The sequence below is a fragment of the Trachypithecus francoisi genome, unplaced genomic scaffold (assembly GCF_009764315.1).
Source record: "Trachypithecus francoisi isolate TF-2019V2 unplaced genomic scaffold, Tfra_2.0 Lachesis_group2, whole genome shotgun sequence".
Taxonomy (NCBI): domain Eukaryota; kingdom Metazoa; phylum Chordata; class Mammalia; order Primates; family Cercopithecidae; genus Trachypithecus; species Trachypithecus francoisi.
This window is the reverse complement of record NW_022681465.1, coordinates 178213598-178230222: the sequence shown is the minus strand read 5'-3', so window position 1 is coordinate 178230222 and position 16625 is coordinate 178213598. Positions and strand designations below refer to the sequence as shown.

General features: G+C 37.5%; 1 protein-coding gene across 3 annotated transcripts in view; it reads left to right on the top strand.

The window, feature by feature from the left end:
- Positions 1-16625, top strand: part of KCNN2 (potassium calcium-activated channel subfamily N member 2) — a 139791-nt gene that overhangs the window by 27828 nt on the left and 95338 nt on the right. For 2 of the 3 annotated variants that reach the window (XM_033181523.1, XM_033181524.1), the window contains one exon: positions 15280-15698. In XM_033181523.1, the coding sequence (XP_033037414.1) occupies positions 15280-15698 (419 nt within the window). Of the gene's footprint in view, positions 1-3174; positions 3270-15279; positions 15699-16625 lie in introns of those variants that run through there. The other variant, XM_033181525.1, reaches the window with a different exon arrangement.

Genomic DNA, 16625 nt, shown 5'->3' with positions numbered 1-16625 from the left:
TCAAGAATATATGGGTTCATTTAACGTTGTCATTGGCATTGTCTCTGTGTTCTTCCTAAAAAGATTTTATACTGGCTAAGTATGTGACAAGTCGCAGTATGCTTACTATGGACACAGGCTCTGAAGCCAGATTGCTTGGGTTCATATGCTAGCCCTGTACCATGTAACCCTGGCAAGTTCCTTAACCTCTGAGCCTCAGTTTTCTCTTCTCCAAGGTGGAGATAATTATAGTATACACCTTCTGGAATTGCTTCGTGTTTTATATGAGTTAATACACACAACAGGCTAGAACAGTACCTGGTCCTGTTAACATGTGTGAGTTAAGCATACTTTAAAACAGCCTTCAAGTTTCATCCCAAATACCATGTGGACTCTGAGTTTCTATACAACTGAAGTTAAAGAAGTTTTCAGAATGAAAAATATCTAACTTGGAAAAAGACTAAACTAGGATGTAATCTATTTCTGTTACCATGTGGCATTGAATGTAATGTGCAAGTTTATTTAAATATTTGCTTTTGCCGGAAAGCAGGAGGTCATCTAAGACCAGCGATGAAGATGTGACATTGGAGAAATCATAATGTAAATTAGTGGGTAAGCATTTTTTTTGCTTTATAAACATTGATTTGCTTCCAACTTTTCAGTACAGCCTGATGCCCCCATCAAATGATGTGAATGCTGGAAGACCTGAACTTTAACTTCAGATTTTTCAATAACTCACACTGTGACCATGACCAAATTCTTTCAATTGCCTGGGCTTTAATTGGACTCTTTCTAAGGGCAAATGAGATAATAATGGTGACCTAGCTTTTAGCCAGCTTTTTAGGTGCTTAAAATAACTAAGGTGATGCTAATACATTTTAGCAATGTAGCAATATTACTGTAATGCTTCAAATGAAAATGTAGAGTTTTTATCATTTCAGATTAAACTTTTAGAATCAAACACATTGGCTTATATTTATTATTTCATGGTTTGAGGCCTTGCCAGGCTTATTTTATTTATGACTGGTTCCCCATCATCTTGCAGAAATGATTTGATGATACATACCAAAATTTATAAACCATTAAAATAAGTAGAAACTGACCTTGGAGGAGCTTTGAATTTCTCATTTCATCTAACCTTGATTTTCATCCTTTCCAGTAGCTACAATCAGTGATGTTTTTCTTTGTGTTCGTCCCTCCTTAGTCTACCTGTAGATAGTTAAGGTTACATTGATTGGAGGCCAGATTTTGACACAGTGTTGAAGTGAACTATTATGAAAGAAAATAACATTTGTTGAGCACTATCCTAGTAGTCCTATGATGAGGCATCCTTAATAGATGATGAAACTGGAGCTCAGAAAGTTTGAGTAACTTTCTGCAGTTACAGAGCTCATCACTTGTGGCATGTCAAAATCAACTCTAGATCTGCTTGACTCAATTAGAGTGCAGACACATAATCCATACACCACAGTGCTTTCTGTGATGTCAGTTTTGTTGAGAGAACCAAAAGGGGAAAATGATTATCTTAACAGACAAGTTCAAAAGTAATTTTTAGAGGCAACTTGCATAAATTCCAAAGTAATGTGAATGTGAACATAATTGCATGATAATATGTCAACATGCATGCTGTGCCTTTTGTGGGACCACAGAAGGTGTGGGCCTGGTGGTAAGAAACATGTGAAAGGGGAGTAAGTTTCTGATTAAGTCTTAAGGGCAGCAGAACATGGATTTATTATACATAACCTTAACTATCACTGCATCCTGGTGGATGATTCTAGGATTTTTGACCTGTAGATAAAGCTCTTGCCTAAGTCAGGAGAAGACAATTTCAGAAACTCATTATTTTAGCAAATGACAAGAATACTTCTTTCAAAAATAGGTGCAGCTGGAGTTCCTAGAGCTTTTCCCAATACTGATGTTGCTCTAGATCTGTCTTTCCTTGCCAATTTCCCTTCTTCCTCTTCCATGGCTAATTTTCCTCTCTTTATATCACAAGTTATTTAATTCATCTACTTGTCCCTCTTTGAAGGTCCATGGAATGCTAATAGTTATTCATTTGGTCACTTTTACTAGGGACAGCAGAGCTGGTGTTAACGCATACTAATCATGTAAGGTTGATATTATTTTTATTTTTATTTTTTTTGTAGCGGAAGAAACTGAAGTTTAGAGAGATTAAATATATTGTCCCAAACCACTCAGCTAGTAAGTGGTCAAGCCAGAAATTAAATTCAAGCTTCTCTGGCTCCAAAATGTGTGTGTGTGTGTGTGTGTGTGTGTTTCCTGTGAGTCACACTACCAGATATTCAGAGCAGTTGGTTGATATTTAAAAGGCATGAACAAAAGCCACCCACCCCAGAAATAACTCTACCACTCAATGGTTATTGTACTTTAAATTTCAGTATTTGAGATGCATTTCTTTTGTATTGTTGGCTGCTCTCTCCATAAAGTGTTTTAAGTTAATAAATGTTGTTTTTCTTTTATAAATCGTTACATAGCACTTTAATGACTATTAAATTAAATGCAGGCATACTTTCAGCTGCTCAAGTAACAGAAAATCCACCTGATGGTGACTTTAACAAATGGGGTAGGTGGCTGCTGGTTCAGTGGCTTAAGATATCAGGGCTGGAATTACTGGGACTCTTTTGGTCTATTTTTCACGGTCACAGGGTGGCTGCTGCAGATCCAAGTATCACCTCTATTTAAGGCTGGAGGAAGGGAAGGAAGAGGTCTATGTCAGCCATGTCTGTCTTTTTTTAATCCAGAAAAGCAAATATATTCTACTAAGTTCTCGAGCAACCTTTTGCTTATGATTTCAGATCGGAACTGCATCATATGGCTACACATAACTGCAAAGGAGTCGGGGAAACTGATATTTCTGTAGTGGAGATACGCAAGAGAGAAGGATGGGAATACTAGTGGGTTAGCCACTTCATATGCCTACAACATATGATATATGTTCATTTTATTATTAAAATGACTTTCTGAAACAGCAAATAACATCTCCATTTTTACAGATAGCAGAAATAAGGTCAGCAAAGTTTGAATGACTTCCCAAGGTCATATAACAAGTTAGTAGCATATCTAGGCTCTAAGCCTTAGTTTTCTGCATTCCAACAAGTTTTTTCTTCATACTTTTCTCCCAGAGAGGAGTGGACAATTCAGTGATGAATACTTAATTAGTTTCACATTCCTCCTCCTTGGATGCAGAGAAATTTCGGGGTGGCAAGAGTGAACAGGGTTGCTGGAATGGGCATGAGGCTTCAAGAGAGAGGAAGGTTCCAGGATGGATGGTAAGGGAATGACGAGCATCAGCTTTGCTCATTTCTTCTGAGTTTTGCTCAGAATTGGTGATTTCTGAACATAGCTCTTCTATTTTTTTTCCGCCTGCAGTTCTGGGCTGAGGATCTTGGACAAAATCTCAGTGAGACCGTTGAAAAGTCATCTCTCCCTTTCTGTTTGTCTTTTGACATGGTCTGTGATGGGCAACTGTAGTCTCACTTCTTTGTTGACTGAATCCTAGCAACACATTAATAAAGAAAACCTCATGATTTGGCTTTCTTCTGTAGTGTTTTTTCTTTTGTGTGTGTGTGTGTGTGTGTGTGTGTGTGTGTCTTCACTTTGTTACATCCAAATGCTAGTTTCTAAGGAAGGAGGCTTTTTTGAATGAATACATTTCTGTGCATTTTTGTTTGAGGTCATGATCCCAAAAATGTCCTAAAAATGATATTGAAGTTCCTTGTCATGGGTTATGTGAAGATTCTGGTGGGAAAAGCACCATATACTGTTCCATGATGGAGCCTCCTCTGACCTCCTCTGTATTTCCTCAGCATTTTCTTTTTTTCTCTGTTGTAGTACTTACCACAAGAAAATATGTGAATGGAAATTTAAATATAAATCTTTCATGTATATTGCTCTTCCGCATCAAAAACTGAGAGGCTTTTTAATCCTTGTATCCACAGAACCTTACAAATAGAAGCATTCAGTAAATGAATGAAAAAAAGAGAGCTTGGTTTTATTGAATATTTGGCTTAAAGGTTAACCAGAAAATCTTATTTATTTTTGTTCATGCTGTTGAAAACAGTTATGTAACATAGTGGCTCAAGGTTCTGTCTTAGTAAGCAGAATATTTTAGATGTAAGTTTGATTCAGTGTGTTTGGCTGTGTACACTGGCATTTAGAAAGTCAGTGATTACTTTCTAGTTTTGAAGTTGTGTACATGTATACTGTTAGAATTTATTTGGATGTCTGACAGCCTCGTTTATTCTCATTCTTCCCTCCTCTGTTTTTTAACCATAAAAACTACTTTTATTATTAACTAACTTATATTCATTTACTCACATCTGCAAAGTAAAAAAATAAAAAAGCATTAAATATTACGTAATTAAAAGTCTCCCATCCATTTCTAGTGCCCAACCACTCAGTTCACCTCCCCTAAGTGACTTTTATCATTAATTTCTGGAGTATTCTTTCAGAGATAGTTTTTGCACATACAAATACAAATATACCCTCTCCCCTTTAACAGATCTACACAAATAATAGCATATACTTTGCTTAAAAAAAAAACTCAGTACTTACCTGATACCTCTTTTTAATAGCATATAACACCTTTCTTCGTCTTTTGTTTAATGGAATACTATTCATTTTGTGGCCATTCATGATTCATTTAACCCATTTCCCTGCTAGATTATTCATATTATTTCCAGTTTTTTGCTAATATACAAGCAATGCTGCAACAAATAATCATGTACATTCACTATTTTTCACTTTTGCAAATATATTGATATGACAGATTTTATTCTAAGGAAATTGAATTACATTATCAAAGAGAATGTATGCTTATAGCCTGATAAATTGCTTTCCTCAGATTGTACCAATTTACACTTCTGCCTGAGAGATATGCGAGTACTGTTTCCTCATACATTTAATGGTATAACATGTTATAAAACTTTTACTGCCTATTCAATCTGACAGGTCAAAAAATGGTATCTCATTTTCTTCTTATGATTGAGGTTGGGCATCTGTTTCTGTAAGTTTAAGAGCCCTTTTTATCTCATTTTCCATGACCTAAGGCTTGTATCCTGCATTCATTTTTCTACTGTGCTGCTTGTCTCTTCCTTAATGTTTAGGAACTTCTGCGTATTAGAGAGATTAGTCCTTTGTGATAGTTGTTGTGAACGTTTTCCCCATGGTTTGGTGTTTGTCTTTTTACTCTCTTTATTGTAGCTTTAGTTAGTTGCAGAAAACAAAAGTTTTAATGCAGTCAAATGCATTAAATACATTAAAAGATAAAATGCAGTATTTTATCCTAAGTCTCTGAAGTTTGTATAAAAAGACCTTCCTTTCTCCAAGGTTACAGCATAATTCTTACCTGATTTCTTTTAATATGTTAGTATTTTCATTTTCATATCTGGATCTTTCAAACACTTAGAATTTTTGGGGGGTATGGATATGAGGCATGGGTTTAACTCTGCCTTTCTCTAGGTGGTTACTTAGTTTTTAGAATCTTAGAATCATTTAGATTCAATCACTTAGAATCATCTTAGTTTACTTAGAATCATTTTTCCATAAGCTATATTTTCCCCACTGATTGAGAGTCTACCTTTGTATTATTATGAAATCCCCAGTATATTGGGTCTATTTTAGACTTTCTGTTCTGTTCCATCAGGCTTTCAGTTATATTAAGTGCCAGTACCACCTGGTTTTAATTATTAATTTGTTTTAAAATTTGTGTGGCTGCTTCTCCCTTGTTACTTTTCCTTTTCAGAATTTTCCTGGCTATTCTACTTACTTTCCTAACAAATACATGACTAAAATTAGTTTTATCAGTGTGTAATTTTTAAGCCCCAGTTTTATGCTGAGCAATGCCCTGGATTATTTTCTAGAAAGTAAACCCAAGATGTGTAATGAATTGTCCCAGACTGCAAGAGCTTGCAGTTACATTGCAGAGGAAAAGCACATGCAGAAGGTAGATAGGAGATGGGTTCTGCAGCCGAGCTCCTTCTGGTGCACGCAGTTCCCTCTTTGTGGACAGGCCCCTCCTGCTAAACTCCAGTCCCTCTTCGTTGATGGCTGGTCAGTGCTCACTAACCTGTGATGATGAGCTTGAAGTATATTGTATTTGGTTATCAGAGCAAATACAAAACAGTTGCACTGGAAAGTTCATGCTCGTCGTGGGACATATTCTGAGGGCATATTCAGCGTTATGCCTTCAAGTTACTTTAGACCTCTGGCCAAGACTGTTAACCATCCCCTAGAATTAAGGTAGATTAAACTGTTCTTTTGACCTAAAATCTTTCTTCTCTTAACAGCCTCAGAATTGAAAATGACTATAGAAGAACTAAATAATATTAGTTCTTCTCATTACTTTAACTCCCCTAGAAGTGAACTTAGATCATATATATTCTAAAGATTATATGGAATGTAATGAGAATATTTCTACAGTTAGATTTTCATACTTGACATTGTATAAGCGTTGAACACCTATGATGTTGCAAATGTTTTCATTTTCTTTATAGAATTGAGTGCATTAACATATCTCTCAACCTGGTAAATACCACTGTACAGTTTTTAATTGACAGCATGTACCCTGGTCTCCTAGGACAGTTCTTTCCTTCCTGCTTCACTGCCTGCTGCTTTTCAGATCCTGTCATGTCCTGACCTTCCAAATATCCTCCGCGTCTGGGCTTCCTCAGGACTTGGCCTTGAGTACAGTTTTGTTCTTTTCACTTTGTCTGATTTTTCCTTTGATCTCATAAAATTACCCAAATAACAATTTTCTGAAATTTACTTCAGTAGTCCAGACTTCTCTTCTGAGTGACCTGCACTTGGCGTATATACTCAGATGTAAGTGGCCAAAATGAAACCTTTTATTTATTACATTCCTGGCCTCTCTCCAGCCCTGGGCCCATTGTACCCAGGAAATGGCACTACCATCCGCTGTGTTTCTCAGGGTAGAAACACAGTAGCCATGTTTGCATCTTCTCTTTTATTGCTCCCACATTCAGTCCATCAGCAAGTTCTGACAAGATTTCTACTTTTGTTGTTGTTGTTGTTTAGATGGTAGTCAGTATTTTATTATTTGGTGAATCAGGAGAAAGGGCTTTTGTTTTCTTAAGGGAGACTAGGAAAACTAATTAAGAGGGAGAAACTGAGAACATTACTTAGGTGTTTTTCTATGCCATACAGCAGTTTTCTTTGTGGAAGAATTGAAAACTCTATGTGTGCCTCTATTAAATGGATTTTTAAAAACTTTTATTTTAGGTTCAAGGGTACATGTGCATCTTTGTTACATAGATAAATTGTGTGTCGGGGGTTTGGGTTATATCATGTAGGTAATAAGCATATAAACATAGTATCCAATAGGTAGTCTTTTCTTTTTTTTTTTTTTTTGAGATGGAGTCTTGCTCTGTCGCCCAGGCTGGAGTGCGTTGGCGCAATCTCGACTCACTGCAACCTCTTGTCTCCCAGGTTCAGGCGATTCTCCTGCCTCAGCCTCCAGAGTAGCTGGGACTACAGGCATGCATCACCACACCCGGCTAATTTTTGTATTTTTAATAGAGACGGGGTTTCATCATGTTGGCCAGGCTGGTCTCGAACTCCTGACCTCATGATCCACCCACCTTGGCCTCCCAAAGTCCTGGGATTTCAGGTGTGAGCCACCGCGCCCGGCCTAGGTAGTCTTTTGATCCTCACCTTCCTCGCACCCTCTACCCTCAGGTAGGCCCTGATGTCCATCATTTCCTTCTTTGTGTCCAAGCGTACTCACTGTTTAGCTCCCACTTAGAAGTGAGAATATGTGGTATTTGATTTTCTATTCCTGCATTGGTTCATTTAAGATAATGGCCTCCAGTCCCATCTACGCTGCTGCAAATGATATGATCTTATTCTTTTATGGCTGTGCAGTATTCCATAGTGTATATATACCATATGTTCTTTATCCACTCTGCCAATGAAGGGCGTTTAGGTTGATTTCATGTCTTTGCTATTGTGAATAGTGCTGCAGTGAATATATGCATGCGTGTGTCTTTATGGTGGAATGATTTATAATCCTTTGGGTATGTACTCAATAATGGGATTGCTGGGTCTACTGGTAATTCTGTTTTAAGTTCTTTGAGAAATCCATCAAATTGCTTTCCACAGTGGCTGAATTCATTTACATTCCTACCAGAAGTGTGTAAATATTCCCTTTTCTCTGCAACTTCACCAGCATCTGTTAGTTTTTTATTTTTTTGAAACAGAGTTTTGCTCTTGTGCCCAGGCTGGAGTGCAGTGGTACGATCTTGGCTCACTACAACCTCCGCTTCCTGGGTTCAAGTGATTCTTCTGACTCAGCCTCCTGAGTAGCTGGGATTACAGGCACACACCACAACACCCGGTTAATTTTTATATTTTTAGTAGAAATGGGGTTTCACCATGTTGGCCAGGCTGGTCTCGAATTCATGACCTCAGGTGATCTGCCCACCTCGGCCACCCAAAGTGCTGGGATTACAGGCGTGAGCCACCATGCCTGGCCACATCTGTTATTTTTTGACTTTGTAATAATGGCCATTCTAACTGGTGTGGAAGAGTATCTCATTGTGGTTTTGATTTGCCTTTCTCTGATGATTAGTGATGATGAGCATTTTTTTCATATGCTTGTTGGCTGCATGTATGTCTTATTTTTGAATAGAGTCTGTTCATGTCTTTGCCTACTTTTTAATGGAGTTGTTTGTTTCTTGTAAATTTGTTTAAGTTTGTTGTAGATGCTGGATATTAGACCTTTGTCAGAGGCATAGTTTGCATATATTTTCTTCCTTTTTATAGGTTGTCTGTTTACTGTGTTCGTAGTTTCCTTGCTGTGCAGAAACTCTTTAATTAAAATTTGTCAATTTTTGTTTTTGTTGCAATTCCTTTTGGTGTCTTCATCATGAAATATTTTCCAGGTCCTATGTCCAGAATTATATTTCTTAGGTTATAGTTCAGGGTTTTTATTGTTTGGGGTTTTACATTTAAGTCTATAACACATCTAGAGTTGATTTTTGTATATTGTATAAAGAAGGGATCCAGTTTCAGTCTTCTGCATGTGGCTAGCCAGTTTTCCCAGTACCTTGTATCAAATAGGGCATTCTTTCTTCATTGCTGGTTTTGTCAATTTTGTTGAAGATTGTAGATGCGTGGCATTATGTCTGCACTGTGTAGAACTCTATATTTCTGCTCCCTTGAACTTTATATCTGTTTTTGTACCAGTGCCATGCTGTGTGGTTTCTGTAGCCTTGTAGTATAGTTTGAAGTTGGGTAATGTGATGATGCCTCCAGTATTGGTTGTTGTTGTTGTTGTTTTGTTTTTTTGTTTTTTTTTTGCTTAGGATTGCTTTGGCTATTCAGCTTTTTTTTTTTTTTTTTGGTTCTATGTGAATTTTAAAATAGTTTTTTCTATTTCTGTGAAGAATGTAATTGACAGTTTGATATGAATAGCACTGATTCTGTAAATTGCTTTGGGCAATATGGCCGTTTTAACAATACTGATTCTTCCTATCCATGAACATGGAATGCTTTTCCATTTGTTTATGTAATCTCTGATTTCTTTGGGCAGTGTTTTGTAATTTTCATCACAGAGATCTTTCACCTTCTTGTTTGGTTGTATTCCTAGCTATTTTATTCTTTTTGTGGTTATTATGAATGGGATTGTGTTCTTCATTTGCCTCTCACCTTGAATGCTGTTGGTGTATAGGAATGCTACTGATTTTTATAGAGTAATTTTGTTTCCTGAAACTTTGCTAAAGTTGTTTATTAAATCATTGAACTTTTGTTCAGAGACTATGGAGTTTTCTAAGTATAAAATCATATCACCTGCAAACAGGGATAGTTTGACTTCCTCTCTTCCTGTTGGGATTCCTTTTATTTCTTTCTCTTATATGAATGCTCTGGCTAAGACTTCCTGTACTATGTTGAATAAGAGTGGTAAGAGAGGACATCTTTGTTTTGTGCCAGTTTTCTAGGGGAATGCTTCCAGCTTTAGCCTATTCAGCATGATGTTGGCTAGGGGTTTGTCATAGATTGCTCTTATTATTTTAAAGTATGTTCCTTCAATGTCTAGTTTGTTCAGGGTTTTTAACATGATGGCCTGTTGAGTTTTACCAAAAACCTTTTCTGCATGTATTGACGAGATTGTGTGTGTTCAGGGTGGTATGGCCATACACCTTTTCTGCATATATTGAGATGATCATGTGATTTTTGTTTTTACCTCCGTTTATGTGATAAATCATGTTGAATGATTTACATATGTTGAACCAACCTTGCATCCGAGAGAGAAAGCATGTTTGATTGTGTTGGATTAGCTTTTTGATGTGCTGCTGGATTCTGGTTGCTAGTATTTTGTTGAGAATTTTTGCATCAACGTTCACCAAGGATATTTACCTGAAGTTTTATTTTTTTGTTGTGTCTCTGCTGGGTTTTGGTATTAGGTTGATGCTAGCCTCCTAGAATGAGATAGGGAGAAGTCCCTCTGTCTCAATTTTTTGAAATAGTTTCAGTAGGAATGATATCAGCTCTTACTTACATTAATACATCTGATAGAATTTGGCTGTGAATTCCTCTGGTCCTGTGCTTTTTCTGGTTGATAGGCTTTTTATTACTGATTTCATTTTGGAACTTGTTATTGGTCTGTTCAGGCATTTCATTTCTTCCTGGTTCAATCTTGGGAGATTGTATGTTTCCAGGAATTTTTCTATTTCCTCTGAGTTTTGTAGCTTTTGTGCGTAGAGATGTACATAGTAGCCTTTGAGGGTTTGTATTTTTTTATTTATTTCTGTGTGGTTGGTGGTAATATCCCCTTTGTCATTTCTGATTGTGTTTATTTGGATCTTCTCTATTTTCTTTATTAGCCTAGCTAGTGTTCTATCTTATTTATTCTTGAAAATAGCCAACTCCTTGACTTGTTGATCTTTTATATGGTTTTTTGCTTCTCCGTTTCCTTCAGTTCAGCTCTGATTTTGGTTATTTCTTGTCTTCTGTTAGCTTTTGGGTTGGTTTCCTCTTGTTTCTCTAGTTTCCGTAGGTGTGATGTTATGTTTTAAATTTGAGATTTTTCTAACTTTTTCACATGGGCATTTAGTGCTATAAACTTTTCTCTTAACACTGCTTTAGCTGTGACCCAGAGAATTTGGGATGTTGTAAGATCTCCAAACTTTATGTTCAATGCACTCATTGTCTGCATTTCCATGACAGTCCCCCATTTTAGGTGATAAGGTACCACAACCAATCAAATGCAGTAGAGCTTCCTAACTTTTATCCTTCCTTCCACACTTGCCCCTCTTCACCCTATTTTCCCCAGAGCAGTATGGATGAGCTCTTCAGGCTATAAATCAGATGACATCGTTCCTCTGCCTAATACCCTTCAGTGGGTTCCCACTGGGCTTAGATTGAAATCCTGTCTGGATACCATGGTCAACAAAGGCCTGCTTATATGGTCCCAGTTGGTCTCTTCAAACTTATTTGCAAACTGATCTCCTTTCATGCTGCCCCTTGATCATTAAGTTTCAGCCACTCTGATGTTCCTTCATTTCTTTATGCATGCTAGGGCTTTTTATAAAGCCCAGGGTGTTTACATGTGCTGTTTCCTTTGCCTAGAATATTATTCCCCTGGTTGTTTACACGACTGGCTTTTCTCTTAGTCCAGATCTTACATCAAATGGTACTTATCCAGAGGTTTCCCCTGATGACCACATCTACTGTCATCTCTAATATATTATTCTCTGTTTCATCTCTTGTTTCATTCCTTCATAACAGTGTCCAACAGCATAATTACTTTATTCGATTTCTTTGTCTGCTTTTTGACTATGTTGTTTTTCTTTCGTTCTTTTTTTTTTTTTTTTCCTAGCAAAAGTTAGTTTCAATGGGCAGATTCTCTGTTTGTCATAAATGCTGCTGTATGGCTGGTATGTAGACCAATACCTGCCACATAGTATTTAGTATACTGGATAAATAAATGAGTAAACAAGCAACATTGAGGGTCAGGATTATGTAGAAAATACAAGTAAATATTTTTCCTCAATTTCAGCATTAAAATATATGTTATGATAAAATAAAAAAATAAAATCATTTCAGGTGTTAAGACCGTTGATAGTAGAAAACAACTGTGTAATAGAACATTTTTCTGCAGAAGTTACCAAAGAGGAAAGTTATCTGGACTCTATGGAACTGCAAAATTACGCTGCTGCAATGACTTGTTTTTTAGGTGAATGTGTCGTACATTCACTTGCATTGTGCTTTGGTATTCTCAGCTTCCACAAGCACATTTAATTGATATTAGGACCTATCCAGTGATTAGGATAGTCACTGTTAACTAAGAAATAACAAGGAAATTTATTTATCCAGCATTTCTTATCCTCCACTAGGTAGACATGGAGTCTCACTAACACGCAGGGGAGACAATCTTATGAAGAAGTTTTGTATTGTCCTTAATGTGACAGCATCAATAAGAGACACATATGAGGATCATGGTGGAACAAAGGAGGGAGTTTCCAGATTTTTATAGGGCATATACTGCATGCTAGAGGAGGTGATGTGGAGTTTGATCTTGAAGGAATACAAATTTGCTAGATGGAGGCTTTCCAGGCCATGGGACAGAATGTACAAAGACCCAGAAGCGTGATTAGGTGGTGTGATCTGGAATCTCCAACCACAGGGAGATGTGAGTAGAATAGTAGGCAATGAAGTTGGAGAGATAGGCAAAACCAGATTGCAGAATGGCTTGTATGCTATGGGTATAGATTAGATTTTACCCATCAGGCCATGGTGGGCCTTTGAATGGTGTTAATCTTGAATTACATTTTAAAAAGGTTATTAGAAAATAGAAGATGTTCTTCAATAGGAGGAATCTGGTAATGGAGAGTGAAGGATCAGACCACCCAGGGAAGTAGAGAGTGAGAGAAGAGTCAGAGAGGGACTCCAGTAGTGTGATGTTTAATACTGTGGGGACACATCCAAAGCATACCAAGTAGGGACACAGAATGGAGAGAAAGACAGTGAGATCCTTAAGAGTTGCAGCAGATGGAAAAGCAACATGTCACAGAAGCCAAGGAAAGAGATAATTTTTAGGGAAGCAGGAATGACAGAACAAATAAGATAATAATTCAGATGGAAGGATCAGATTTCATAATGAAGGTGTCTTTAGTGACCTTAGTAAGAGTAGTCTTGGGAGGCTAATGGGAGCAAGATCTTCCGGGAAGCTGTTTGAGAATGAAGTGAGAAAACAAACACAACCTAGACTAGGCATGGAGCCAGCCCTGGTTCTCTTTGTTTGGGTGTTTTGTTTTTAGTAAACAGTAGACGTTTGACTTTGTAGACTCTGCTGAGAGAAAAGAGGTACAGGAACTAGACTACAGGCTATTGATGCAGGAGAACTGGATTTTGGTGAAACATTGCTTTAGACACATGAAGCAAAAGAGAAGGGAAATAAGGAGGAAAGATGTGTCTGTAGGTGGGATTGTGGCTAAAGTATCACATAGAGGGTATTTCCTCTGATACTGTGGGGAATGTGCATGCGGAGAAAAAGGGAAACAGTGGTGGCCCGTAAGGAAAACAACCCATGGTGGATGTGGGAATGATCACAAGGTGATTCTAAGTGTTCAACTGAGCTTGAAGACACAGGTGGGTGGTGGCCATAGGCCACCTGCAGCAGCCTGGATATCAGGTTCCAGACTGGGAGTTACCTGGACAGGATCACCTAAAGGTAAAGGGTGATGCTGCTGAGAATGGCAGTAGGATTATGGTTGAAGGAGTGAGACTCAATAGAGAGAACCAGCCCAGTTAGGGAAGTGAGCAGAGGGGTAATGAAAAGGGGGCTGAAAAAAAAGAGAGTAGAGTGAGGTGAGAGGAGCAAGTGCATTGGGGAGAATGGAAGGAGGGCCAGTCCTAGAAGGAGGAGGCTATTTGTAAGCAGTATATCAGAGTGATAAATCCAGATTGACATTTCTTTATCAGATAAATACCTTGAAAGGTATTTATCTTGAGTTTGCAGTGTTGTCCAGAACATTATGGGGAATACCTTTATTGGAATTCAGCTGAGACTTTGCCACACAGCTTTTGACTATTTGGAGTCTTGGTGATTCTTAGCCCATTTGGAAGTGGATTTGATTTTTGCACACTGCCGGGTCATTCAGGGCCAAGTTTGGTGAAGAAAGTAGACAATGAAGCTGGATAATAACATTTTTGGTAAGAATGGAAATGTAGATTTAAAGAACAGTACTATTTTATTTATGTGACTTGTAATAGTCCCTGGTAGTAATTTCCAAAGACAGCAATGACAGTATCTTTGGAATATGTATAGCTTCTCAAAACAAAGGTCTTCCTAATACATGGGACTCTCAGCATTGCAGCATGGTTGGCATCCCTGGCTTCTGGGCCCTAAATGTCAGTATCCCTTGCAAGTCTTTGTGGCAGTCAGAAAAGCCATGACAGATTTCCAAATGCTTCTGGTTGTCTCCAGACTGCCAGGGCCTGGAGGACTTGTTTACAGAGAGCCAGGGAAGAGAGGAAGATACTCTTTTCTGTCCCTTCTACTCTTTATCTATATATCTATTTATTTACTTTGCTTTCTCTCTGGTTTTTTCTTCTTAAAAATTTTTGTTTGTTTTCATTGATTGTGGTGTGAGGAACGACAGAAACAGGAGGAAAAGGGGATTTTTATTAAATAAAGATTGGAAATAAATGAATAATTCAAGGGAAAGCTATGGACAAATACAAGAAAAGAGACAGAAAATAGAGTAGTTGTGGGGAAACTGGAAGAAATGTTTCTGCCACATTTGTCTGTGGTCTCTTGCGATTTTCTCTGAAGCCAAGAATAAGATTTCCTGTAAGAACGCTCATGTGTTGTTGCATTATAGGATATAACTGATTGCAGAGGCACCCTAAACAGATTCCACTGAGAATATAGTTAGAGTTGTGTAAGGCTTTAAATCCAGACTGAAAGAGGAAAACAACTTGTTATAAGGCGAGTCCATTTCGACTTCATCTGAGGGGGGTTTCATAACTGATAGGTCCAAGCGCCTGTTTTAAAATGATGTTATTTGTATGATTGTCCAGGAACGTGAACTTCAAAACAGTTTTAGCTCCTGAGTAGCAAGTTTTTAATTTAATTTGTACAAAATGAATACCAATACCCTTTACTAAAAATAGTGTACCTGGCTAGCATTTAAAAGTTATAACCTTTAGCTTGCCATGATTGCTAAAAGTCATCTGTTGTGTGTTTTTAAAATCTGCACTAACACTTGTGGACCATTCATGCCATACTGAAGCTGATTTTCTACTTTATTTTTTCAGTTGTTCATGGTGGACAATGGAGCAGATGACTGGAGAATAGCCATGACTTATGAGCGTATTTTCTTCATCTGCTTGGAAATACTGGTGTGTGCTATTCATCCCATACCTGGGAATTATACGTTCACATGGACGGCCCGGCTTGCCTTCTCCTATGCCCCATCCACAACCACCGCTGATGTGGATATTATTTTATCTATACCAATGTTCTTAAGACTCTATCTGATTGCCAGAGTCATGCTTTTACATAGCAAACTTTTCACTGATGCCTCCTCTAGAAGCATTGGAGCACTTAATAAGATAAACTTCAATACACGTTTTGTTATGAAGACCTTAATGACTATATGCCCAGGAACTGTACTCTTGGTTTTTAGTATCTCATTATGGATAATTGCCGCATGGACTGTCCGAGCTTGTGAAAGGTAAGTTTGTCTCTTTTCCTGAGAACCTAATTTACCAGATGCTATCTTCACAAGTAAGAAAAAAAAAAACATTTTAGACTTGAGACGAGTAGTGTCTCACTTTTGAAAATTTTGGATTCTCTGACAGGCTTCTTTGAAATGACTGTGACAAAAGTTTTCTGTAGATTTTTTTCATAGAGCAAATGCCTTCATGCTGGTGTATTTTCTTTCTAATTTGTTCAGTTTTCAGTAGAGGGCTGCGTTTATAATTTTGTGCCAAAATTTGGAGACTTAGAAATTGTATAGGACACTTTTATTGGAAATATGAGTTTCATGGTAATATTGATTCATTTTCGTGCCTGATTGCTGATGAGCATTGTTTGTTGTTGAGACAGAAATCCTGTGAAACAGTGTTGATGCAAGATGCCTGGGCTTTAGTGGTGTGTTTGTTTTAGAGCTTGTTTATAATAGTGTTCAAATGATTACTTGATAGGAGGTTATGGGTATACATATTAGTTTTTATTGAACTTTCAACAATTAGTAAGAAGAGGCAATGTGTATTTGTGTTAATGTCTGAAGCGCTCTGGTGATCTAGATCTAGGCATATATTCTCAGATTTCAGGAGTGGCTCAGTGATCTTAATCAGTTACACACTAAAATTGTTAACTTTGCCATTTAAGAAAAATAGACTTAAGACATAAACAGGAAGAGTTGTATCATAATGGGTTACGGCGTACCCTCACAGGATCTTGGTTAAGAAAATTCAAGTTGAAATTAACAATAGAGATACAGGAATGATTTAGAAATTTCTAGGAGTGTTGAAAGTTCAGATGTTAGTCTTTGTAGAATTTTTTCTTTTTTTTTTTTTTTTTTTGAGACAGAGTCTCGCTCTGTCACCGAGTCTAGAGTGCAGTGGCAGGATCTCTGCTCACCGCAAGCTCTGCCTCC